A 25,130-nucleotide genomic window follows, 5' to 3' on the forward strand; every position below is an offset into this window, starting at 1 on the left:
GCTGCATACCTGGGTTGGGTGGTTCTGTGCTTCTGAGTCACCTTGTGCACTGCCTTCTACCCAGAGCTGCTCATTCAATCATTCCCTGATGGTTTAGGGGAAGAGTGCACCACAGAAAGTTAATATTGACGCAGAACATTTCCCTCTGCCATTTGCTGATGACTTGTGGATGCAAGGCTGAGGTGCAATAATATTTCCCCATTCTAACAGACCAGTGGCAGTTTTACCCTGTGAGGCCTCCCTCTGAAAATAGATTTTTGGAGAGCAGTCTCACGCTTTTTTAGGACACTTTGACACTTCAGCACTCGCTTTGACAAAGAAAAGGCAAAAGCCCTTCATGGTCAGTGCCTTCTGCTCACCATGTTCTGCACAGAGCTTTGCTCCTGCAGTACTCTGCTAAGCCATGGCTTGCAGAAATGAGATTACTACTTGCAGGGCACCTGTTGGGAAATTTTCAAGAGCTTGGCATTCCAAGTTCTTGAACCTTACATAAAATGTGTGCAAAACCGAATAAAACCCAACCAGATATAATCCTCCCTCATCCCCCTGGGCACAGGAGGTGAGAGGGGCAAGAAGAGAACCAAGAACAAATGAAACCAGGGCTCTGCAGAGGGACCTCAACAGACTGGACAGATGGGCAGAGTCCAACAAGATGGCATTTAACAAATCCAAGTGCCAGGTTCTACACATTGGCCACAACAACCCCATGCAGAGCTACAGGCTGGGGTCAGAGTGGCTGGAAAACAACCAGGCAGAAAGGGACCTCAGGATGCTGATTGACAGCCACCTGAACATGAGCCAGCAGTGTGCCCAGGTGGCCAAAAAGGCAAATGGCATCCTAGCCTGCATCAGGAACAGTGTGGCCAGCAGGAGCTGGGAAGTCCTTGTGCCCTGTGCTCTGCACTGGTTAGGCCACACCTTGAGTCCTGTGTCCAGTTCTGGGCTCCTCAGTTTAAGAAGAACATTGAGAGACTTGAATGTGTCCAGAGAAGGGCAGCAAGGCTGGAGAGGGGTCTGGAGCACAGCCCTGTGAGGAGAGGCTGAGGGAGCTGGGGTTGCTTAGCCTGGAGAAGAGGAGGCTCAGGGGAGACCTTACTGCTGTCTACAACTACCTGAAGGGAGGTTATAGCCAGGAGGGGTTGGTCTCTTCTCCCAGGCAAGCAGCACCAGAACAAGAGGACACAGTCTCAAGCTGCACCAGGGGAGGTTTAGACTTGAGGTGAGGAGAAAGTTCTTCACCGAGTGAGTCGTTCATCATTGGGATGTGCTGCCCAGGGAGGTGGTGGAGTCACCGTCCCTGAAGGTGTTTAAGAGGGAACTGGACATGGCACTTGGTGCCATGGCTCAGTCATGAGGTCTATGGTGATAGGTTGGACTTGATGATCTTTGAGGTCTCTTCCAACCTTGGTGATTCTGTGAATTATGATCAGCTAGTTAAGCACAGGTGGAAATTAGATTTTACAAACCATCAAAGCACAATAAAACAAATTCAGCTCCCTGAAAAGCAAGCCAGAACTTACTTCCTGATTCACTTATTTACTAGGGAAAGAAAATTAAGTGCTCATGTAAATACTCTGTCCTCTCTGTTCAGCCATCCCCACTTTGGAGCTGCTGGAGAAGCAATCTCCTTTTTGCCAACCCAGTGGCTAAGCCTGTGGTCTCTTGCTACAGAAGTGGTTAGAAAGCTTGCTGTACTTGGTATGAGCTTTTGCTTTCTTTTCCTGCAATGTTTGTTATGTTTGGAGTGTAGTAAGGCCTTTCAGACCCTCAGTCACTGTGGTCAACTGCTTGGTGGATCAGGAAAGGGAGCAGTGTACCTGAAATGTGTGGCTGGCAGCTCTGATAAACAGTCTGGAACACTGGCCTTAAACATCTCTCTTAAGAAAGCAAGCAGTGGTTCTGTGGCTGAAAATCATTCCATTCTCTATAAACCTTTAAATCTCTCTGTGTCTTGATGCTTCCTCTGTTCACTGTGAGAGGAAACTACCCTAATTTCCCATTTCTCACCACTTTACTGCCAGTTTTTGCTTTCATTGCCTGCACTACACTTGGCTCCCTGCTGGTGAAAGGCTGCACCTATGGATGGCTTACATCCTGCTAATCTCAGCGTTGTCTCCTGCCACTGCTCCCCTGACTGCTCCTCTCACAAAGACAGCACTTTCACTGGAGAGGAGTGGAGTACAAGGTGGGCAGGGGAGACTTCAGCATCACTGCTGAATTATCCAGTATTTTACTCTCATTGTAGGCTGTTACAGAGCTTTAAGTTGCTCATTTGCAGCACAACCTCTCCAACACTACTCCAGCGTCGCCTGTGACTTCTGACACCTGTGACTGAGAGCCTTTCTGACTCTGGATAGACAATAATTAAAACACAAAACCACAAGAAAATTGCTGAACAGCTCCTCCAGAGACCTGTGAGTGAAGAAGGGCTAGGGATATGTGAACTGGAAAATGAGTTCTCACAGGACTGGTTTTTCTTCATGGTTTTTAAGCTTGCAGTAACAGATGCACAAACAGGATGCAACTCCTGTACTCAAGCTATCCTGGTACAAACAGCTAGAAAGAGAGACTCAAAGGGTTGTCTTCAGTTTGTTTAGTAACATAAGCAATTTTCCAGAGCTGCCTAAACTGAAGTTTCCTTTGCAAATTGCTTAGAAAGAAAGTTATGCAGAAAAGCCAGGAAGCAGGAACAGTACTTGGGGAAATGCAGGAAGCATGGAAATTACTAAGGGGAACACAGACTACAGCCTGAGGGAGGCTTCAAATGTCTGTACCACTGAAGGGAGACACTCTGCAGACAGCTCAAGTGCCAGATGACTGTGACTGGGGCTGTCTGGGAGAATTACACTTAATTTTTCAAGGCTTTTTACTGCAAAATTTCTTAGGCTCTATTAGGCTTGCTGTTCCCTTTGTAATTATTACTCTCACTTCCACCACTAATAATGTGCATAAATCCCCTGTTTGTCATGTTCATAAAGCACTTAATAAAACCTCCACTGGAAGAAAGAAATCACACTGCTCCAGCAGCTTGGAGATCTCTGCACTAACTTGGAGAGAGAGAGAGGGTAAAAAGAACCCAGCTATTCTTAGCATACAGACATCACTCCCAGCCCTCTGACATATCAGCAGTGGCTCAACCAGAGGTGATGTGAGAGGAAATGCATATGGCACCTGCCTGCAAAGGTATTTGAATCAACACAGATGTGTCCTGACAGCTACTTGAAAACAAATACTTTCCAAGCTGAAATCCCAGTAGTGGCCAATCTGTCAATAGCCAACGGTGCTGTGTGTCTAGAAAGGCCTTCAGCTGCCACCAAAAAAGGGTGAAATTTGGGCTAGTCTGCATTAGGCACTCGGCACTGCATGACAGAACCCCAGACAAGGAGTGAAGACTGCAGTGCAGAGTGGATGTGAATTTGTGTTCAAATAAAACAGCCTCAGTTGGGATATGGGCAGAATGTGACTAAGTGGACAAGACACTGGCTGTGCTTTTCATACAAAAGGTAAGCAATTGGAACTTCTGGAACTGCTCAAAGCCACAGGAGAAAGAAATATTGTAGTTCAGGATTTAAAGCCATTCCTGAATGCCTTCAGTATTTACAGCAGATATTAGCTACCTATCAGAATCACAGAATGGTAGGGGTTGGGAGTGACCTCTGGAGATCATCCAGTCCAACCTTCCTGCCAGAGCAGGATCACCTAGAGCAGGCTGCACAGCATGGTGTCCATGCAGATCTGAATAACAAGAGAGGGAAACTAACATTGGTTAGGCCACACCTTGAGTCCTGTGTCCATTTCTGGGCCCCTCAGTTTTAGAAGGACATCGAGACACTTGAAGGTGTCCAGAGAAGGGCAATGAGGCTGGGGAGAGGCCTTGAGCACAGCCCTGTGAGGAGAGGCTGAGGGAGCTGGGGTTGTTTAGCCTGGAGAAGAGGAGGCTCAGGGGTGACTTCATTGCTCTCTACACCAACCTGAAGGGTGGTTGTAGCCAGGAAGGGGTTGGTCTCTTCTCTCTAGCAACCAGCACCAGAACAAGAGGACACAGTCTCAAGCTGCACCAGGGGAGGTTTGGGCTCGAGGTGAGGAGAAAGTTCTTCACTGAGAGAGTTGTTAGCCACTAGGATGTGCTGCCCAGGGAGGTGGTGGAGTCACCATCCCTGGAGGTGTTCAAGAGGGGATTGGATGTGGCACTTGGAGCCATGGTTTAGTCATGAGGGTTGTGGTGACAGGTTGGACTTGATGATCTCTGAGGTCTCTTCCAGCCTTGGTGATTCTGTGTGTGACTCCATGACCTCGCTGGGCAGTCTGGTCCAGAGCTCCACCACCCTCAACAGAAAGAAGCTCCTCTTCATGTTTCAAAGGAACTTTCTGGGTTCTAGTTTGTGACAATTACTTCCCATAACTGGACACCACTGAAGAAAGCACCGGCCCCATCCTCCTGACACCCTTAAGTATGGATAAGCATTGATAAGATCCTTCCTAGCCTCCTCTAGGCTGAAAACCCCAAAGCCCCTCAGCCTTTCTTCATAAAGAAAACAAAGTGAAGCCAAAGCTGTATCTAAAACCAACTGATGATTCCTCACCTGATCTTCTTCTCCACCACCTTCTTCATCGTACTTCAGGATGTTGTCCCTCACATCATCCTCTGGATCGATCAAGAGCTGCTTTGCCTGACGCTCCTTATCCCGGCGCTTCATCCACACCACGAACATCAACACCAGAACTGCATGGCAAAAAAAGGGGAGACACAAACCCACATCTTGATTCTGACACAAGGCCATGGGAAACTGGACACATTTAACAGGAAGATTTTAATAATAATAACAAAACCCCAAAATAGGATAGAATTAACCAGGTTGGAAAAGATCTCAGAGATCATCCAGTCCAACCTATCACCCAACACATCTAGTCAACTAAACCATGGCACCAAGTGCCTCATCCAGGCTCTTCTTAAAGACTTCCAGCGATGGTGACTCCACCACCTCCCTGGGCAGCACAATCCAATGGCCAATCTCTCTTTCTGTGAAGAATTTCTTTATCTCCAGATGACTCCACCAGCTCCCTGGGCAGCCTGTTCCAAAGCCTGACTACTCTTCTCACACAGAAATTTTCCCTAATGTCCAACCCAAACCTCCCCTGAATAGAATTAACCAGGTTGGAAAAGACCTTTGAGATCATCAAGTCCAACCTATCACCCAACACCATCTAATCAAGTGCCTCATCCAGTCTCTTCCTAAACATGTCCAGTGATGGTGATTCCACCACCTCCCTGGGCAGCACATCCCAATGGCCAATCTCTCTTTCTGTGGAGAACTTCTTCCAAACATCCAGCCTAAACTTCCCCTGGTGCAGCTTGAGACTATGTCCTCTTGTGCTGGTGCTGCTTGCCTGGGAGAGGAGACCAACCCCCACCTGGCTACAACCTCCCTTCAGGGAGTTGGAGAGAGCAAGAAGGTCTCCCCTGAGCCTCCTCTTCTCCAGGCTAAGCAACCCCAGCTCCCTCAGCCTCTCCTCACAGGGCTGTGCTCCAAACCCCTCCCCAGCTTTGTTGCCCTTCTCTTTGACTTTGTGTTTGACTGCTCTGGGTGAAGTTTTGGGTTTGCTTCCATTAAAACAAACAAACAAACAAACAAAGTCACAGAAGGCAGTTTAAGCAACAGGTGTTTGAAAACTGAGCAACTACAGGCAATGTGATTTGGAAACCAATCACAGATTCAAGGTCACAAGTCACAGATTTATTCCACAGCTGCAAAATAAACTTGGCATGAGAAGCAAGAAAAACACCAAGCTTCACAGACTTCTGGTTTCAGAAGGGAATCTCTCCAATAAGGGCCAGGATTCTAAAAGACTGTATTAGTTATTTTTTTTATGCTATGCCCCAGGAATATGCAGCAATTCATGTAGCTTAAGTAATTCTGATGGTTGAACATCACCAGCCTAGGCTATTTTGGCATGCAGCTCAGCAGTCCATTAAGGAGAGACCATACTGCTGCCTGAGTTTAGATTTCTGTTTAGCAGCAAGAGGAATCAAGGCTGAGGAAAAGGCAGTGGCATTCAGAGCTATATATTGTTCATCTTTGATCTCAGGAACTTCAAGTTATACTGTTTGCTTACAAATTGAAGTTGTTGAGAAGAGAATCAAATGAGAGACCAAGCTGAATGCATGTAAATGAATTTCTGATAGGAGAGGCATGTGTCCAATTATAGCCAGCTTCATGGCTGGAGATTCTGATGTATTTAGTGTGTACATTGAATATCTGAAGAAGAGATCATCCCAAGGTCTGGAGCATCTTCCCTATGGGCCCCTCAGTTTAAGAAGGACATCAAGACACTTGAAGGTGTCCAGAGAAGGGCAACAAGGCTGGGGAGAGGCCTTGAACACAAGTCCTATGAGGAGAGGCTGAGGGAGCTGGGGTTGCTTAGCCTGGAGAAGAGAAGGCTCAGGGGAGACCTCATTGCTCTCTACAACAACCTGAAGGGTGGTTGTAGCCAGGAAGGGGTTGGTCTCTTCTCCCAGGCAAGCAGCACCAGAACCAGAGGACATGGTCTCAAGCTGCACCAGGGGAGGTTTGGGCTAGAGGTGAGGACAAAGTTCTTCAGTGAGAGAGTCATTAGTCATTGGAATGTGCTGCCCAGGGAGGTGGTGGAGTCGCTGTCCCTGCATGGGTTCAAGAGGGGACTGGATGTGGCACTTGGTGCCATGGTCTAGTCATGAGGTCTGTGTTGATAGGTTGGACTTGATGATCCTCAAGGTCTCTTCCAACCTTAGTTATACTGTGATACTGTGTGACAAGCTGAGAGCTGGTGTTGTTCAGCCTGGAGAAAAGGCAGCTCCAGTGAGACCCTGAAGCAGCATTCCAGTATAGAATAGAATAGAACAAACCAGGTTGGAAGAGACCTTCAAGATCATCATGTCCAACCCATCAACCAATCCAACCCACCCAAACAGCTAACCCATGGCACCAAGCACCCCATCAAGTCTCCTCCTGAAGGGTGTTACAGAAGAGCTGGAGAGGGACTTTTGACAAAGGCATGGAGTGACAGGACAAGAGGTAATGGCTTCAAGCTGAAGAAGCTGGATTTAGCTGAGACATTATAAAGAAATTCTTCCCCATGAGGCTGGTGAGGCACTGGAACAGGTTGCCCAGAGAAGCTGTGGAGGCTTCAAGGCTGTCACTGTTGAAAGCCAGGTTGGATGGGGCCTTGAGCAGCCTGATCTAGTAGAAGATGTCTCTGCAGTAGGGTTGAAACTAGATGATCCTTATGATTCTCCAGTTCTATGACTAGACAGTTTTAACACTGCTCTGTTAATGCAGATTCTAATCTTTTAAGGGTATGTGTACCAAGGACACAATTACACTGCACTTGTGCTCACCTCTAGGCTTAGCCAAGCTCCATTACTTTTTTTATTTGATTTTATTTTTAAGTTACTCCTTTCCATCATTTTGTATTCTCTTGACTGGTACCCAGTATAATCTGAACAAGTTCATACCTTGCTTGTGTTCCACCACAATCAGAAATCAGTTAAGCACAGTGTGTAGGAGAGCTAGCATTTCATTTACTACACTGGACAGACACTTAGTCATGATGCTTAGTCATTTCCCTTATTGAAAGCACTTGACACACACAGTAAAAAATCCTAGCCCAGCTCCCTGCAGTACTTACACAAACACATCTCTGTTCCTGCATGGCCTTGTATGAAGGGATGTGATGTATACTCAACAAACTCATCCAACAGCCTACTTACTTTCATCTGAAGCACAACATGAGTAACACCAGAGCACTCCTCACAGGCTGTTACCTGCTGTGGGTAGCATCCAATCACACAGTACCAGCAGCACCAGACAGACTTGATGTCTGGAGGCTGCTCACATCTTCAACCTGGTCACTCACTGACCTAACCTAAGTGCACATGGGCATAGGTGGAAGACAACTTTCATGAACCCACTGTGGGGCCTGACTGCCATGTAAGTGCTGGCTGTGATCTCAGACTCCTAATCCTTCCCCATCAGAAAGTTTCCATACATGTAAAGACATTAAGTAGCAACAGTAACAGAATCCCAGTGGGGTAGGGGTTGAGAAGTGACTTCTGGAGATCATCTGGTCCAACCCCCCTGCTAAAGAAGGGTCACCCACAGCAGGCAGTCCAGGATTGTGGCCAGATGGGTTTGGAATCTTTCCATAAGAGAAGACTTCACCACCTCTCTGAGCAGCCTGGTCCTGTGCTCTGTCTCCCTCAAAGTAAAGTTTTTCCTTATGTTTAGCTGGAACTTCCTGTGTCTTCGTTTGTGCTGGTTGCCTCTTGTCCTATCATCGGGCACCACTGAGAAGAGTCTGTCCTCATCCTCTTTACCTCCACCCTTTAGATATTCATAAGCTTTGAGAAGATCCCCTCTCAGGCTGCTCTTCTTCAGGTTAAACAACCCTAGGTCTCTCAATCTCTCCTTGAGAGAGAGCTGTTCCAGTCTCCTCCATCTTTTTAGTCTCTGCTAGACTTGATTCTGAACTTAAGTCTTAAATCACTTCCCCATCATTGCCACAGAATCACAGAATTGTCAGGGTTGGAAGGGCCCCAACCAGTTTCAACCCCCCTGCCATGGGCAGAGACACCTCACACTACAGCAGGTTGCTCACAGCCACATCCAGCCTGGCTGCAAACACCTCCAGGGATGAGGCTTCCACCACCTCCCTGGGCAACCTGTGCCAGTGTCTCACCACCCTCCTGGGGAAGAATTTCCTCCTAACGTCTAATCTGAATCTCTTCTCCTGGAGCTTGGATCCATTCCCCCTAGTCCTATCACTACCAGACACATGGGCCAAAAGCATAAAATGGAACTTGAAAAACAAGAATCAAAGAGCTAGGACCAAGAGATCTGTTTACTTACTGAGCAGGATGATGATGCAAAGCAGGATTGCAATGATGGCTCCAGTGCCCAGCCCTGCGCCGACAATCCGGTCCACGTCGGTGCAGTCTCCGTTTATGTCACACTGGCAAACCTTCACTTTCAGCACAGAAGTGCTGGATGCATGTGGGTTTCCAGAATCTGTAATTACTATGGGCACATCGTAGATGCCAGCCTCCAGGAACCTGATCCTTAAGGAGAGTTGGGCATGATCACCTGCATGTGAAAAGACATTTGTTAAGAAGTCAGGTACTGCTCATGTGGGTTTAAAACTGACTGGACTAAACTTGCTCTTTCCTAAGCTCTGCAGCAACTCATTGTTGAGCCTACAACACAACACTCAGGGCAACAGGTTTCAATGACTGTGGACATCTTTTCATTCTTTAAAGTTCTTTGGAGAACTCATACCAAGGTGGTTTTCTGTTTGTGGAATTGTTTTAGTTGGCCGAGACATTAAAGGCCAAGCTTCAATCGAACACCACCATGGCCATTAATCCATGTCCCAAAGTGCTGTGTCCACACATTCTTTGAATAGAATCACAGAATACATGTAACTGGAAGAGACCTTCAAGCTCATCCAGTCCAACCTTCAGCCCAGCACTGAAGGGTCGACACTAAACCATGGCCCTAAGTGCCAGCTCACACAGCTGCTTAAACATCTCCAGGTGACTCCACCAGCTCCCTGGGCAGCCTGTTCCAAAGCCTGACCACTCTTTTCACACAGAAATTTTCCCTAATATCCAACCCAAACCTCCCCTGAACAGAACAGAATTAACCAGGTTGGAAAAGACCTTTGAGATCATCAAGTCCAACCTATCACTCAACACCATCCAATCAACTCAACCATGGCACCAAGTGCCTCATCCAGTCTCTTCCTAAACATGTCCAGTGATGGTGATTCCACCACCTCCCTGGGCAGCACATTCCAATGGCCAATCTCTCTTTCTGGGAAGAATTTCTTCCTAACATCCAGCCTAAACCTCCCCTGGCACAGCTCGTGACTGTGTCCTCTTGTTCTGGTGCTGCTTGCCTGGGAGAAAAGACCAACCCCCTCCTGGCTACAGCCTCCCTTCAGGTAGTTGTAGACAGCAGTAAGGTATGCACTGAGCCTCCTCTTCTCCAGGCTAAGATCCCTCAGCCTCTCCTCACAGGGCTGTGCTCCAAACTCCTCCCCAGCTTTGTTGCCCTTCTCTGGACACATTCCAGCAACTCAACATCTTTCCTAAACTGAGGAGCCCAGAACTGGACACAGGACTCAAGGTGTAGCCTAACCAGTGCAGAGTACAGGGGCAGAACGACTTCCCTGCTCCTGCTGTCCACACTATTCCTGATGCAGGCCAGGATGCCACTGGCCTTCTTGCCCCCCTGGGCACTCTGCTGGCTCATTTTCAGCTGCTGTCAACCAGTAGCCCCAGGTCCCTTTCTGCCTGGCTGCTCTCCAGCCACTCTGACCCCATGTAGCACTGCATGGGGCTATTGTGGCCAAGGTGTAGAACCCAGCACTTGGCCACAATAACCTGCTGTAACTTAGAGCCACCTCCTCTTGCTCTATCACCTGATACTGTGGAGCAGGGACCAAGCCCCACCTCAGTGCAAACTCCTTTCAGGTAGCTGTAGAGAGCAGTGAGGTCTCCCTTTGTGTTAAGCACATTCATGCACGTTGCAAGATGATATCTAAGTAAAATAAAGCTTCTTTAGAATTATTAAGCTTTGCTGATGAAAATTTCTCTGATGTTAATTACCACTAATTCGAACAATGGTCCAGTTCCTCTTAATGCTGGCAGGGCTATCAGGCAGCTCAAAGGCAAAGGGGCCTGCATTTGGATCGATGTCAGGGTCGACAGCAGTGATGTTAATTGCGTTGGGCTGCAGAGTTTCACAAGTTGTAGCTTCTTTTGGGTTCACTTGAGGAGCATTGTCATTGATGTCCAGCAGGTAGATCTGAAGTGTGCCAGTTCCACTCATTGGGGGAATTCCTGAAAGAACAGAAAATGCTGTTGAGTCTGTTTCCAGCTGTACAGGTACTGCAATGAAGCTGTACCTACACTCTTCAATCTCCACAGACATTCATCCACTTCCACTTTGGGATTGTATCTTTACCAAGCCAATCTTACACTGTCATTGCTCCTGCTAACACACAGATTCTTATGTAGTCTGTTCTCAGGGAAGAAAAAAACCAAAACTGCCCTACTCAGCAAAACCCAGCAAGAATCTGCAGATCTACAGCTCAGGGACTGACCAGCCAGCCACTTCCTCTCTGGAAATGATCCACATCAAAAGCTTCAAAGAAACTCGTGCAAAATTGGATCATTTATCCTCTGGAGAAGTTATCTGGTAGCTTTGAAGACTTATGCTCACCCTTTACCACAAGTGTGCTATTTAAATTCTTTCTAACACTGACTTGCAGCACGCTACCTCTAGACATTCACAGCATTCTTGCTATCCACATCACATCTGTGATGCTTCTGCAAGCTTTGCTGAAGTCACAGATTTGTGTGAACAAGTGGCACTGAACAGCTCACTACAATTAGCAATGGCTCTCATTCCACAAACTCCCCAGTAATGTTCTGGTTTTCTTTTATTTTTCTTCTCCAGAATCATAGAATTGTTTCAGCTGGGAAAGGCCTCTAAGAGCAAGTCCAACCATCAGCCCAAGCCCACTAAACCAGGTCCCAAAGTGCCAAGTCTACATGGTTTTTTAACACCTCCAGACACGGTGACTTCACCACCTCCCTGTTCCTATCCCTGACCACTCTTGCAGGGAAGAAATGTTTCCTAACATCCAACCTAAACCTCCCCCAGTGCTCTTTGAGGCCATTTCCTCTCATTCTATCACTCGATACTAGGGAGAGGAGACCAACTCCCACCTCAATGCAACCTCCTTTCAGGGAGTTCTAGAAAGCAATGAGGTCTCCCTCAGCCTCCTCTTCTCCAGACAGAGCCAAAAGGATAGATAGGGAGTTCTAGAATGAGTTCTCCCTCAGCCTCCTCTTCTCCAGACAGAGCCAAAAGGATAGATAGGGAGTTCTAGAATGAGTTCTCCCTCAGCCTCCTCTTCTCCAGACAGAACCAAAAGGATAGAGTGGACCTGGCTTCGTTATACTCCCCATTCTATCTTTGTTGCACTCCATTCTAGCAAAATTTCCATCCTTTCTTTTCTCTCTCCACAGTAAGCAGTCCCAGGGTTTCAGTCTTCCCCTCTAATATGAGAGCTTTCCTAACTGCACCTTTCCACCTTCCTGGTATCAGCACTGCAGCCTGAATCCAAGGACTCATTTCTGAGCAGAGACTGACAGCTATCATTACCACACAGAGTGAAGAGACACTTCTCCTGAATGTGGAAAACCACCACATCTCTCCCCCAACACCTTACTACCCATAAGGTCCCACTCATGCTGGGCACTTATTCTGCCCACTGCTTTCCACGTAGCTGTTGACAGTCTCCTGTAAACCCAGCTAATGGAATGAATCCAGTGCCTTTCTCCAAACCCTTTCATTTTCAGCCCATTTTCCAAGCAGCTGGGAAATACACAAAGTCTGATCCTCATGCAGAGCTCTGACTGGATCTGCTCTACACAGATCTTGTTTTCTACCCCAGTAATACCCAGGATAATTCAATCACACAGGAGAAAGCTCTCTGGAAACAGACAATGTTGATACATACCATTATCAGAAGCAAGAAAGGTTGCATTATACATATTGTTTTGCACATATATTGACTCTCTGTCCAACACAGCTGTAGTAGTTATCTGTCCATTAACAGGGTCAATTTTCAACCAGTTTGCAGGATCTGAGAGTTTGGAGTACCTGTGTATTTGATCACAAGATGTTATTTATGTGCCAACAGGAATACTGACAGCAAAGACAACATTAGCATTTCAATTCCTATCCTGCACACACCAAAGAATCCCCCAAAAACTTCCACTCTGTAGGCCTGGTTGCCACAGTTCTTGAAAACAGCTATTAAAACCAGTGCTACATTTAGATTTTGGAAGTGTCCTGCCATGTGAGTTACCATGGAGCTGGAGTGAACCACACAATCACCACAAACAGTCATGTTCAGACTCAACTGAAGTATTCCTTAAGCATCCTTCTTGCTTTTTCTATCCCCACAGAACTGTTCAGACTGACTTTTATCAGGGCACTGAGAGTAGGAGAGAGGGAACACCACTGCTGGAGCAGCACTAACTCACATTATTCTAGCACTTCCAAGATGACTTTAAGTTCATTTTTCAGAGGCCCTGGTTTTACTGCATGCTTCTCATCTTACTTTGGTCTTTCAAAGCCATCTTTGTGTCTGATAAATTTGTCCTTTGACATTAATCAAGTGCAAGCTATCTTAAGTCATTAAAAATGCATAGATCCTTAAGTCTTCACGCTCTCATGCCTCTGATGGATAAGGCCAGGAATGCACAAAACAACAGCAACAGCTAACCAGATTTAAGAGGAAAAAACATTCTAAGAACCCTGATTCTGGAAGGAAAGGCAGCAAGTAAGCACTGGGGTTTTCTCCACATGAGTGCAAAAAGCTGTAGGAAGCTGTGTCTTGGCCCAAGGCTAGTCACTGTGCCTTAGCTTTACAGCTTAGAACTGGCTGGCTGTGCAGGATCTCTGAGATCATTGAGTCCAACCATTCTTTAATTCCACCAAAGCTGGTTCCAAAGCATGAACCTGAGCACATCCCTGCCTCTCTGAGACATCTCCAGGGATGGGAATTCATCCACCTCCCCAGGCAGCCCGTTCCAGTGTTTGACAATCCTTTCAGTCAAGATGTTTCTTCTAACACCCAGCTTAAACCTCCCCTGGGCACAACCTGAGGCCATTTCCTCTTGTCCCGTCACTTGTTATCCAGGAGAAGAGGCTGTGTGTGCTGTGATCACTTCACATGCAGCCTCTTTGCTCCCCACCCCATTCCAGGACATAGCTGCTGCATCACAGTTGTTAAATCAACAGCAAGATGTTCACACAGACCTTAGAGAGGTTTGCTGCATGTAACGGTCTGGGTCCTGAGCAGTGAAAGTCGTCAACACACTACCAGCATGCAGCCCTTCCTCTTGACGTACAAGCTTGGGGTTTGGGACAAAATAGGGACTCTCATTCACATCAATGACTGTGATGGACACAGTTGCTGTTGACTGAGGAGGATGCTGGATCCCCTTAGCCAAAGGCACTTGATTTTCCGCAGCTACAGTCAGTACAAACATCCTGTTGGTCTCGAAGTCAATAGGCTGGGAAAAGCAAAGAGCAGGAAGTGTTAACATTTACTCTCAATAGCAATGGACACACCAGAGGTGGGTTTTTTTTTAACATTAAAGCACATTTTTAAACATCACTTGTACTGCTTTGCTCAAAAGTAAGCACAGAGCCTAAAGAGAACAATAAATTGATTGGGTGGTGTTGGGTGATAGGTTGGACGTGATGATCTTGAAGGTCTCTTCCAACCTGGTTTATTCTAGTCTATTCTAAATGTAACACCTCAACGTGACACTGGGCTGGACTTTTGCTTAGCAGCAGCAGTTCTGAAGCCAAGACAGCTAGAAACCTTGTCACTTACTCTGGGATTGCCATTAGAGGCAACTGAGGAAGCAAGCAGATCACTAGAAATGATGTAGAAACTCCCACCTTCATGCCATGCACTCATGTGAGCAGGTGTACCTCCTGAGGAGCTCTGCAAAACCTGCCCCTCTCCTCTTAGGGGGAGGAAGGTTTCCTTCAAACAAGATCATGACCATACCTAGCCCCACAGATCAGAGATTCCCATGCCCTCCATGTTTCACTAGAAAGGCTCTTTGTAATGTCAGCTAATCCTATTCCTGACATACCTACAGCTCCCACCTTCACAGTCAGACAGCCTTCAGTTTGTGAACTTCCTCACTCAGCCAGAAGCCCAATTTCAGGAGTAAAAGCAGTCTGAGGCTAGTTCCTCTGCTGTGCTGCACAGGGGTGAGGCATTCCCTGAGACTGACTTGCTTTAGTACTATGCAGTACCTGCACTGACTCCAGCCTTGAAGGAACCCTGTGCTCACAGGGACTCTTGGCACATGACAGTATGAAGTCGGTGACAAGAGGCAATCCAATCTTCATTATGGGTTGACAGATCAACTCATTGCACTGCCAACAAAAGCTGTAGGCAGCCTTCCAACTCTTCCCATGTCTGGGTGCTTAGAGGAGCGCTACAAAGCACAGACACTCACGTAATTCTTGCTGGAAGCCTGCAGCAGAACAATTGGTACCTCTGGGGAAGTGGAGTTATGAAACAGAGACAGCTCTTAAAAAGCCCCCAGCGTGAACTGCCACTACAGCAGTACAGAAATGGGATCTTTTTGTCACCTAGATAATGAGGATTAAAAATATAAAGTAAAAATGAGGAAAAGCATAAAGAAAAGGGAGGGGGGAAAAAAAAAGTGAATGTTTTTCATTTCCAAAAGGGAATACTGGCATCTCAACACTTGACTTTTTAAGTGGATCAGCCAAAACCAGAACAGGCCAACTCATGAGACACTTATCAGAGGACCAAGAGTAAAGGTTGCTAGTGCCTGGCAGGTTTAATTATAGACCCACAATGTTATTATCACTTGGAGTAAGTCACTGCTCAACACAGAGCTGTGGTGGCTAGAGAATGAGGATAGACAAGATATTCCATAAAAGGTATTTAAATGAGGCTTTAAAAATAGCCACTCTTTGAAAGCCTCATGTAGAAGTAGCCTCCCACCTATCACTTCCTCTTCTCTAATTGTGCCTTGACTGCCTGTATCTGCTCCTTAATGGGAACATGTTGACATGGAACCTGCAGACAACAAGTGTGACTACTAATGAAGGCCAGGAGGTAGGAAGCTGTTCTTTTCAACCAGCTACAAGTACCAAGCAAATGATTTTTCACTGACTAATTCCTGTCTTTTGGCAAACAAAGCTTCAAGATCTGTCGTTTGCAACAACCTAGCCTGCTTGTCACAAGTGATCAGTTGGAGTACTACTGATGGTGTAAGTGAGGATTACAGGAGGTTAGGGGTTGGAATGGACCTCTGAAGGTTGAGTCCAACCCCCCTGCCAGAGCAGGACCATAGAACCCAGCACAGGTCACACAGGAATGCATCCAGACAGGTCTTGAAAGAGGAGACTCCACAACCTCCCTGGGCAGCCTGTTCCAGTGCTCTGTCATCCTCACAGTGAAGAAGTTCCTCCTCATGTTGAGGTGGAACCTCCTGTGCTGCAGTTTACGTCCATTACCTCTAGTTCTGTACCAAGGTGCAACTGAGCAGAGCCTGTCCCCTCACTCTTGACACCCAGCCCTCGTATTTATAAACATCTATTGAATCCCCTCTCAGTCTTCTCCAGACTGAACACCCCCAGGGCTCTCAGCCTCTCCTCACAGTGCAGTGCTCCTGTCCCTTCATCATCCTGGTAGCTCTCTGTTGGACTTTCTCCAGCAGATCCCTGTCCCTCTTGAACTGGGGAGCCCACAACCAGATGCAATACTCCAGGTGTGGCCTCACCAGGGCAGAGCAGAGGGGAAGGAGAACCTCCCTCTCCAAGAGGCAGATAGCCACTTTCAGAGGACAGTGCCCATCCATTTCCCTTTCTACACTTGTTTTGGCCGCAGGCCTTCCTCTTGAGCTCACACTGAGCTTCTCCACCTCTGAGGCAGAGCCAGGTCTCACCTTCACCACAGTCACCAGCCCATCGTTGCTGTTGGGGTCGGTCAGGATGGTGAACCGCCCGGTGGGGTCGCCTCCGGTCATGCGGTACAGGGCGTTCCAGGCCGGCGTGTGGGGCTGATCCTTATCCGTTACCGTCAGATTCGCTACGATCACGTCCACCCTGTTCTCTGGCACTTCCCCATAGAACTGCAAACAAACAAACAAATCAAGAGCCAAGAAAACATTTTGCCTTGGCTGTAGCAGCACAATAGAGCCAGGCCATGCTGTCTACAACTACCTGAAGGGAGGCTGCAGTCAGGTGGGGGGTGGTCTCTTCTCCCAGGCAGCCACCAAAAGAACAAGATGACACAGTCTCAAGCTGTGCCAGGGGAGGTTTAGGCTGGATGTTAGGAAGAAGTTCTTCCCATAAAGAGAGATTGGCCACTGGAATGTGCTGGTGGAGGGAGGTGGTGGAGTCACCATCCCTGGAGGTGTTCAAGAGGAGACTGGATGAGGCACTTGGTACCATGGTTTAGTTGATTAGGTGGTGTTGGGTGATAGGTTGGACTTGATGATCTCAAAGGTCTTTTCCAACCTGGTTAATTCTATTCTATTCTATTCTATTCTACATCTGGGGAGCAGATCTCTCCAGTAGACCTCTGTCAGCTTATCTAACCAAGTTCACCAGAGGCCACTGTGGTAGTTTTAGGCTATGCCTTTAAAGTTTCTCACAGCTCTTGAGCAGAAAAGTAGTGAGATGTAAACAAATCACTATTGGGTAAAAAAGGAAAACCAAGATAATTCTAAACCATCCCATTGGAGAGATATCTACCATAAGATTGGTTGTACTAAAACAATTTCTTGTTCTCTTCTTGCTTCTTTGCTCCAGAGAGATATTAACTTGCTTCTGCTTGACCTTGGCTGCATTGTTTTGGTATAAAGAGTCCTCTGCTCCTTTCTCTCTTCTTTTGTACAGGGGGGTAGAGAAAGGCAGAAAAGGAGAAGCTAGTAGCTTCCCCTGGTCTTTGACCAGGGGGGTTCTTGTGCTCTTTGTTAATTATACATCTCTGTAAATAGTGTAAATCCTGGCTATTTTGTACCTATTCATTGCATTCCATTGTAGATTGTAGTTTTGCCTGTGACTACAGCTTTCATTCACTTCCAACTGAGCTGGTCGAGCAAAGTTAATGTTGGGAGAGAGATTTCAACCCACCACAGCCACCCAGAACACTGCTGGTTTGATTCCCTTGTCAGCTTTTGCCTTTTGGCCAAAGCAGAACGCCCTATCTAAGGGAGATACATTTTTATATACATACATATACATATATATTCTGCACGTATTTCCACTCTGCCTGCCAGCACACTCTTTAATAAGTAATAGATATTTACTGTCTGTGACTGTAATGAGCAAAGTGGGGAAGGGTTATAAATATGCACAGCCCTCAGTTACTCCTACCCTGTACTTACAGTCATGGCAGTGAACTCTGGAGGATTGTCATTGACATCTGTCACAGTGATGACAGCAGTTGCTGTGTTTGAAAGACCGTATGTTGGGTTTCCTTCCATGTCCGTAGCTTGAATTATTAATGTATATTGCTGTACTTTCTGAAACACAAAATGACATCAACATAAGTTTTCAGACAAAACTAACATGACCATAGGAGTGCAGGTGCTCCCAAAATTGCATTCACTCAGCAATGGAGCCTAGCACACTGTTGACTCCAGTTAGCGTCACCTGAAATGACAGGAGCAAAGTTTGTGCCACAGGGAAACAGCAGCAGGCTGCATCTTGCTACACTGAACAGTGGTGGTCTTCAAATACCAGTGAGGAGAGCCTGCCTACTCACTTCAAAACATCAAACCCACTTTGCTTCTGGGAGTTCTGGGGGAGAACAGGATGACCACAAGCCAGCAATGTGTGCTTGTGGCCAAGGAGGCCAATGGCATCCTGGGGTGCACCAAGGAGAGTGAGGCCAGCAGGTGAAGGGTGGCTCTCTTCCTCCTCTACTCCTGTCTTAGTGAGGCCTCATATGGAGTACTAGGTCCAGTTCTGGGCTGCCCAGTTGAAGAGGGACAGGAAACTGCTTGAGAGGATAAAGGGCAAAGATCACACAGGATCACAGTACATTAGAGGTTGGAAGGGATCTCACAAGATAATCCAGTCCAAACCCCTGCTACAGCAGGATCACCCAGGGTAGTCTGCACAGGAATGCAACCAGGTGGATTTTGAAAGTCTCCAGAGAAGGAGACTCCACAACCTCCAGGCAGCCTGCTCCAGTGCTCCATCAATCTCACTGTAAAGAGGTTTCTCCTCATGTTGAGGTGAAATCTTCTATGTTCCAGCTTGAACCTGTTGTTTCTTATTAGTGCACACCACTGAAAAGAGCTTGGCCCCCTCCACTTGACTCTCACCCCTCAGATAATTTATGCACATTGATGAGACCCCCTCTGAGTCTTCTCAAGACTAAACAGCCCCAGGGATCTCAATATCTCTTCATAGGGGAGATGTTCAAGATGCTGAGGGGACTGGAACATCTCTGATGAGGAACGACTGAGAGAATTGGGGCTTTTTAATCTGGAAAAGAGCAGACTGAGGGAGGATCTCATCATTGCTGATCAATACTTAAGGGGTGGGTGTCAGGAGTATGGGGCCAGTCTTTCTGCAGTGGTGCCCAGTGACAGGAGAAGGGGCAGTAGGCACAAACTTGAACATCAGAGGTTCCATCTAAACATGAGGAGGAACTTCTTTAATTTAAGGCTGCCAGAGCACTGAACGGGCTGTCCAGAGAGGTGCTGGACTCTCCACCTCTGAAGCCATTCAAAACCTGGCTCGACATGTTCCTGTGTGACCTTCTTTAAGTGAACCTGCCTTGGCAGGAAGGTTGGACTCATCTCCAGGGGTCTCTTCCAGCCCCTACCATTCAGTGATTCCGAGACTGTACAGTTAATGCTGTTAGCACAGATTTAACAACACGTTTCAAATGGGAAAAAGCCCAGAGTGCAGTTTATACTAAAATAGAGTAAGTCCTCAAAAGCATTTAAGAGAGCTGAGCCAAGGTAGGTTTGTTGGCCAAGGGGCCACAACTGCCAAGGTTTTGTCTCTGCCAAGCCCAAGGACAAAACTGCTGCAGCAACTTCTTGTGATCGCTATGGAAACCCAAGATGTCAGGGCTCACACAGACTAGTGAGGGCACTGGGAGAAAAGGGGAGGGAACAACCACACAGGGCTACTTCCATAAATGTTAAACAGCCTAGCTGAAGATAGTTGGTGCCTTCCCACCCCCACCTCTCCCCCACTCACTAACAGCCCTCCCAGCCAGGCTCCTCCGAGCCAGGCGCTCTCCCTCAGGGCTGGAGCAGGGCCAGGGCTCCCTCCGGCACGTTCCTCCAACTGGTTAGCTGTTTAACACCAAGTCTACAGGGTTGTATTAAAAGAAAATAGAACCAACTATTAAATTAGAAAGCTGACTTGTGTGTGTGGAGTTGCTGAGAAGTTGATTTTTAACTCACTGAAGGTTTTTACCATGAAATGCAAATATTGCAGCACATGTGTTTCCATTTACCAGCTCAGCCTCCCAGGAGAGCGAGGTGCTATCATCCAGCTCTCCCCAAAAGAACACACGCAAACAGAAGGTGCTGTTAAAGTATCACTTTCCTGAATGGGTTACTGACACTGGCAAAAAACCCTTCCAGCAAAATAAAAGTATTTAAAGAGAAGTGGATTTGGTTTGGGTGGGCTTTTTTCCCCCTCCCTCCTGCTTGGCATCTTATTTTCTCCCACTGCTTAGCGACTGCAGGATGACAGATTGCTTCTCATGGGAACAAGTTACAAGAAGATGTGAACACTGGTACCCAAAAAAACCCCAACCCAAATCAGCAAGGAGAATTTCACTTATCATGGCTGACTGTCTTTCAAATTCTGGCCAGACACTATGACACACATTAGACATTTAGCAGTTATGCAGACTTCCAAGCAGCGACTATGAGCCACTGATTTAGGAAGTGTTTTAAACTGGGGCTTCTCAAGTGGGTTGGTTTGGTGGTTTTTCGTTTGTTCTAATGAATCTGTTGAGGCTCCAAGCCTTGAAAACCAGGCTGGATGGAACCTTGAGCAGCTTGGTCTAGAAGGAGGTGTCCCTGCCCATGGCAAGGGGGGTTGGAACTAGATGATGATTCCTTCCAACCCAAACTAGTCTCTGATTCTTTATCTCCTAGTGAAGATAATCCATGCCTGTGTCACCCTTCACAGAGGAACCCTTACAACCCCCTCCCCCAAGATGTGTATCACTGTATGTACATCCCCCAGGCCTTTAAAAAGGGGAAGACTAACATCATTTATAAAGAAATGCAATATATATGTTTAATAATGCATACATATCTATATGAAATCTGGCTTGTAATGTGACCTTCAAACTAAAACAAACATCCTAAAGGTTTCCCCCACACAACACCAACAGGATCACAAGGGGATCAAAGAAATACTTTTTATCACTTTCATCCAGGAAGAAGGAAAAAAAGAATCAAATAAATAAATTACACTTTACTTATTGTGAAGCAATAAAACCTAGAGCTGTGTTGAAGCAAAGCTTGCAGCCAGATGATTCTGTGTTATTGAAACACCAGGTGCTACTGATTCACCTGGGTCTTAACACATTGATCCCAAGAAGCAAATTTCATTAAAGAAACTCCATTATTATTACTTCACTTCTGTACAGCCTTCTTATTTGATTCTAGCTGAAGAAGTGCCCTAGAAGCTTCCCCCCAAAAAGTGCCCCAGAAGACAGCATGGACGTGTTTGTGTTTGGTTTTCCCCCTCCCCAGCACTCCCATACAGCAGATCAACTGCTGGGAGTGAAATTTCAGCAATGAGCAAGCACAGAACTTTCCACATGTGGGGAAATGATGGGAAAGGGGGGATGGGGGGGGTGAGGTGGGGGGAGGGCTCTCCTCTTTCTACTGAGGGTTAAGAAGCAGCCAGGAATAGGCTGTGCAGCAAAGTGTCAGCAGCCTGCACGGACACTTTGCAGCAACACATCCAAAAAATGAACTGGCAGCTTCAAGAAAGAACACAGACCTCATCAGGTCACATCTTTCCACTTCAACAGAGGCCAAACAGAAGAGCACTCCACTGAATTAACCTTACGTGAGGCAGGAATGTCAGTGTGTAAATTTAGAGTACCCTGGGCCTGACATTTTGGCACCTCCAGCAGTAAGGCAGATGTTTTAGTGCTGAAGTGCATTCCAGAGCAACAGAGGAAGAAAGCACAGCTGGATCTCATGAAAGAGCATCTTTTGGGATAGCAAGTGAAAGATTTCCTCTGCCTTTAGCTGAGCCTCCTTACCTAAGCAACAGAGGAGTGTATGGTTTGCACTGATAAGTGCACAGTGCATGTGAACCCAAACCACTGGCAGCTGATGAATGCCAGCAGAGGAACCACTCTTTGTTGTTTGAACCCCTACAACACTGATGCTCCCATAAAGAGTGTGTCAGAAAACTCAAGGCTTTAAATTGTGTCCAGGATTTTCTGAGGCTAATTAGAGCCCTACAGAAAGAGAGAAGAAAAAGGCAGAATGGCAGAGGCAGGTAGGCTGGTGGACAATAAGGAACCTTGTGCTACAAGGCATTCTCCTCCAGTCCACCCTCAGAAGATCTGTTGGATGCAGGTCTGGCTGTCTAGACAACCCTTGGTCATTTTCAATGTAATTGACTTCCATAAAATGCCTCAGGAAATGAAGGAAGCAAAGCAATGGCTTGGGAAGGAAACCATTTTATCTCCTATTAGTCTGATTTAATCTTTGAATGATTTGACATTAATCATTGATACTCCACATGTGCAAGGAATGTTTATAAATACCCATTGGGGGATCAGGAGGAGCGATCCATCAGGAAAACTGATGGCAAGTGACAAGGCTTCTCCAGCTGTTAAAGTGAGGGTCTAAGCTCCACAGACAGCTGGTTTCCTCTGAGTTAAATCACTCCAGTACAGCCAGTCACTGAAATAATAAAACTCAAGAGTTATCACCACGTCCTTCTGAAAGTTCACCTGTCAAAGATGACCAGGGGATTTTAAAAACAAGGGCAAAGCTGCCCATCATTCTTTTAATTTCACAGGGCAACACTGTAAAGTTCAGGGTTTTACTTGCCACAAATCCATCCTCTTCAAAACCAAACTCAAATAGGAAGGATGTGAATGAAAACTCTCAAAGTTAATTGCAGGATCCAAGCCTGTTTAGCTTTTCAAATCTTCTGATTGCCCCTTTCAAACTGAGATGCATCAGAATATTAACAGCCAACCCAGAGCAGCAAAAAGCCATTTTTGTTCTCCATTTTAAGTGTAAGCCAGCGGCTAAAAGCTGAACAGCCAACCCAGCTTAGAGAAGCCTGCAGATTTAATGAGCTAAAATGAGGTTAGTAAAACAGAAGCCGAAACAAGATGTGGTGAAAAAAAGGTTTGTTTGGATTTTTATGGTTTGTATATAACATAATGCTTCTCTCTTGTGAAGTTTTCAAGTGGCTCAAAAGCACAGTTAGTCCCATGTGACAGAGCTGGAGTTGGGAGGGAAATATTTTGATTCCCACCTCACAGATGAGTGAACCAGAGCAGAGGATCTGGCACCCTCCTTCTCTCGTGGCAGTCACAGTGAAGAGCTGTCTACACAGAACAGGGCTTGCCCAGCGTGTAGCAGGGAATTGCTGAGAGTCAGAGATTCTTAGTTAGTTATTTAAGTGTGTGTCCAGGCCTTCAGACAAGTCTCTTATCAGTCAATACTGACTGGTTTGTTTCTTAGAAATGTGCTTGTCCCATCCCTGGAGGTGTTTAATGTGCTTGTCCCATCCCTGGAGGTGTTTAATGTGCTTGTCCCATCCCTGGAGGCTCTGGCCAGCCTGATCTAGTGTAGGGTGTCCCTGCCCATGGCAGGGGGGTTGGAACTAGCTGATCCTTGTGGTCCCTTCCAACCCTGAATGAAACTATGAAAAGTCAGTAAGATTTTCACCCTGTTCCTTTTTAAGAAGCAAAACTCAGATCAGGGAATTAGTGCAAATTCAGCAACACAGCATCTAAAGGATTTCAAGTATCTGCCACCTCTCTGTCAAGAGCAAGGGAGAGGACAGAGATGACAGGAACTCTCCTGGAGGTTCCAAAATAGAACAAACACATAACCAATTCCATTTTCCATCCATCTGCTCTTTGCCTCTGGAGCTCAGGAACAGGAAAGGGCTGGAGCTGAGGAGTACCTCCCACCTCAGCAGCCAGGCTGAGCAACTAAGGCTCTTCTTTACATCAGTCTGCTCCAGTGTGTTCCTCACCAGCAAACAGGCTTTTGAGAGAAGAACCTTTCCATGACCCCACAGAACTGAGAATGATGTGCCCAGGTGGCCAAGAAAGCCAATGGCATCCTGGCCTGCATCAGGAACAGTGTGGCCAGCAGGAGCAGGGAAGTCATTGTGCCCTGTGCTCAGCACTGGTTAGGCCACACCTTGAGTCCTGTGTCCAGTTCTGGGCTCCTCAGTTTAGGAAAGATGTTGAGTTGCTGGAAGGTGTCCAGAGAAGGGCAAGAAAGCTGGGGAGGGGTCTGGAGCACAGCCCTGTGAGGAGAGGCTGAGGGAGCTGGGGATGCTTAGCCTGGAGAAGAGAAGGCTCAGAGAAGACCTTATTGCTCTCTACAACTCCCTGAAAGGAGGTTGTAGCCAGCTGAGGGTTGGTCTCTTCTCCAGGGCAGCCAGCACCAGAATAAGAGGACACAGTCTCAGGCTGCACCAGGGGAGGTTTAGGCTGGATATTAGGAAGTTCTTCATAGAAAGAGTGATTGGCCATTGGAGTGGGCTGCCCAGGGAGGTGGTGGAGTCACCATCACTGGAGGTGTTTAGGAAGAGACTGGATGGGGTGCTTGGTGCCATGGTTTAGTTGATTAGATGGTGCTGGATGATAGGTTGGACTCTAAGATCTCAAAAGTCTTTTCCAACCTGGTTTATTCTGTTCTATTCCACATAGATAACATGTGGGTCCAGTATTCATCCCCATGCTGATTTCCTCTTTTCCAGAGAGAAAGTTCAGAGTGGGTAGGGAGAGAAGCATTTGTAAGTCACTAGCAAAAACGTGCATTTTCCCCACAGTAAGCCCAGCCCAGCCCAGGGGATTAAGACTTGCCATACCTCTCTGTCAAGCCCAGCTGCTACGGTGATAATGTCCCCAGTCTCATTGTTGATTGTGAACATGTTTGGAGAGGGGCTGCTGGGGGCCTGGGACAAAATCCTGTATCTCAGCATCCCATTCTGTGTATTGGGATCATCAGCATCGATGGCAGTAACAGTCATCACATAGGTTCCTAGGAGCAGGAGAAATCATGGATGTTAGCTAAGCAGTTTGCTCAGATGACAGAAGATCACTTACCAGCAACGGTCACAGCGATGTATTTCTCTTGGTAAACTCTGCACATTCCTTCCCTTACTGAAAACAAACTGGTTAAACACAAGACCCACCAACAGAGTAATTAAAAGACCTAAGAGGAGATAAAAATACTTTGTGTTTATAGAAAAAAAATAAATCTCAGATTTGCTTACAACTGAGGAAGCTGCATAAACAATGAA

The 25,130-nt window shown here is 46.8% G+C and overlaps 1 protein-coding gene across 1 annotated transcript in view; it reads right to left on the reverse strand.

Annotated features, from left to right (window-relative positions):
• The window catches only part of CDH2 (cadherin 2), a 158,002-nt gene that overhangs the window by 21,327 nt on the left and 111,545 nt on the right, over positions 1-25,130 (reverse strand). The window contains exons 7-14 of the mRNA XM_068158741.1: positions 24,696-24,868; positions 18,008-18,145; positions 16,562-16,747; positions 13,875-14,131; positions 12,568-12,710; positions 10,646-10,879; positions 8,886-9,119; positions 4,584-4,723 (exon numbers count right to left, since the gene is read on the reverse strand). Coding sequence (XP_068014842.1) covers positions 4,584-4,723; positions 8,886-9,119; positions 10,646-10,879; positions 12,568-12,710; positions 13,875-14,131; positions 16,562-16,747; positions 18,008-18,145; positions 24,696-24,868 — 1,505 coding nt within the window. The remainder of the gene's footprint in view (positions 1-4,583; positions 4,724-8,885; positions 9,120-10,645; positions 10,880-12,567; positions 12,711-13,874; positions 14,132-16,561; positions 16,748-18,007; positions 18,146-24,695; positions 24,869-25,130) is intronic.

Source organism: Melanerpes formicivorus, unplaced genomic scaffold (genome assembly GCF_026170545.1).
Source record: "Melanerpes formicivorus ecotype bairdi unplaced genomic scaffold, bMelFor1.0.p_v2 SCAF_42, whole genome shotgun sequence".
NCBI lineage: Eukaryota > Metazoa > Chordata > Aves > Piciformes > Picidae > Melanerpes > Melanerpes formicivorus.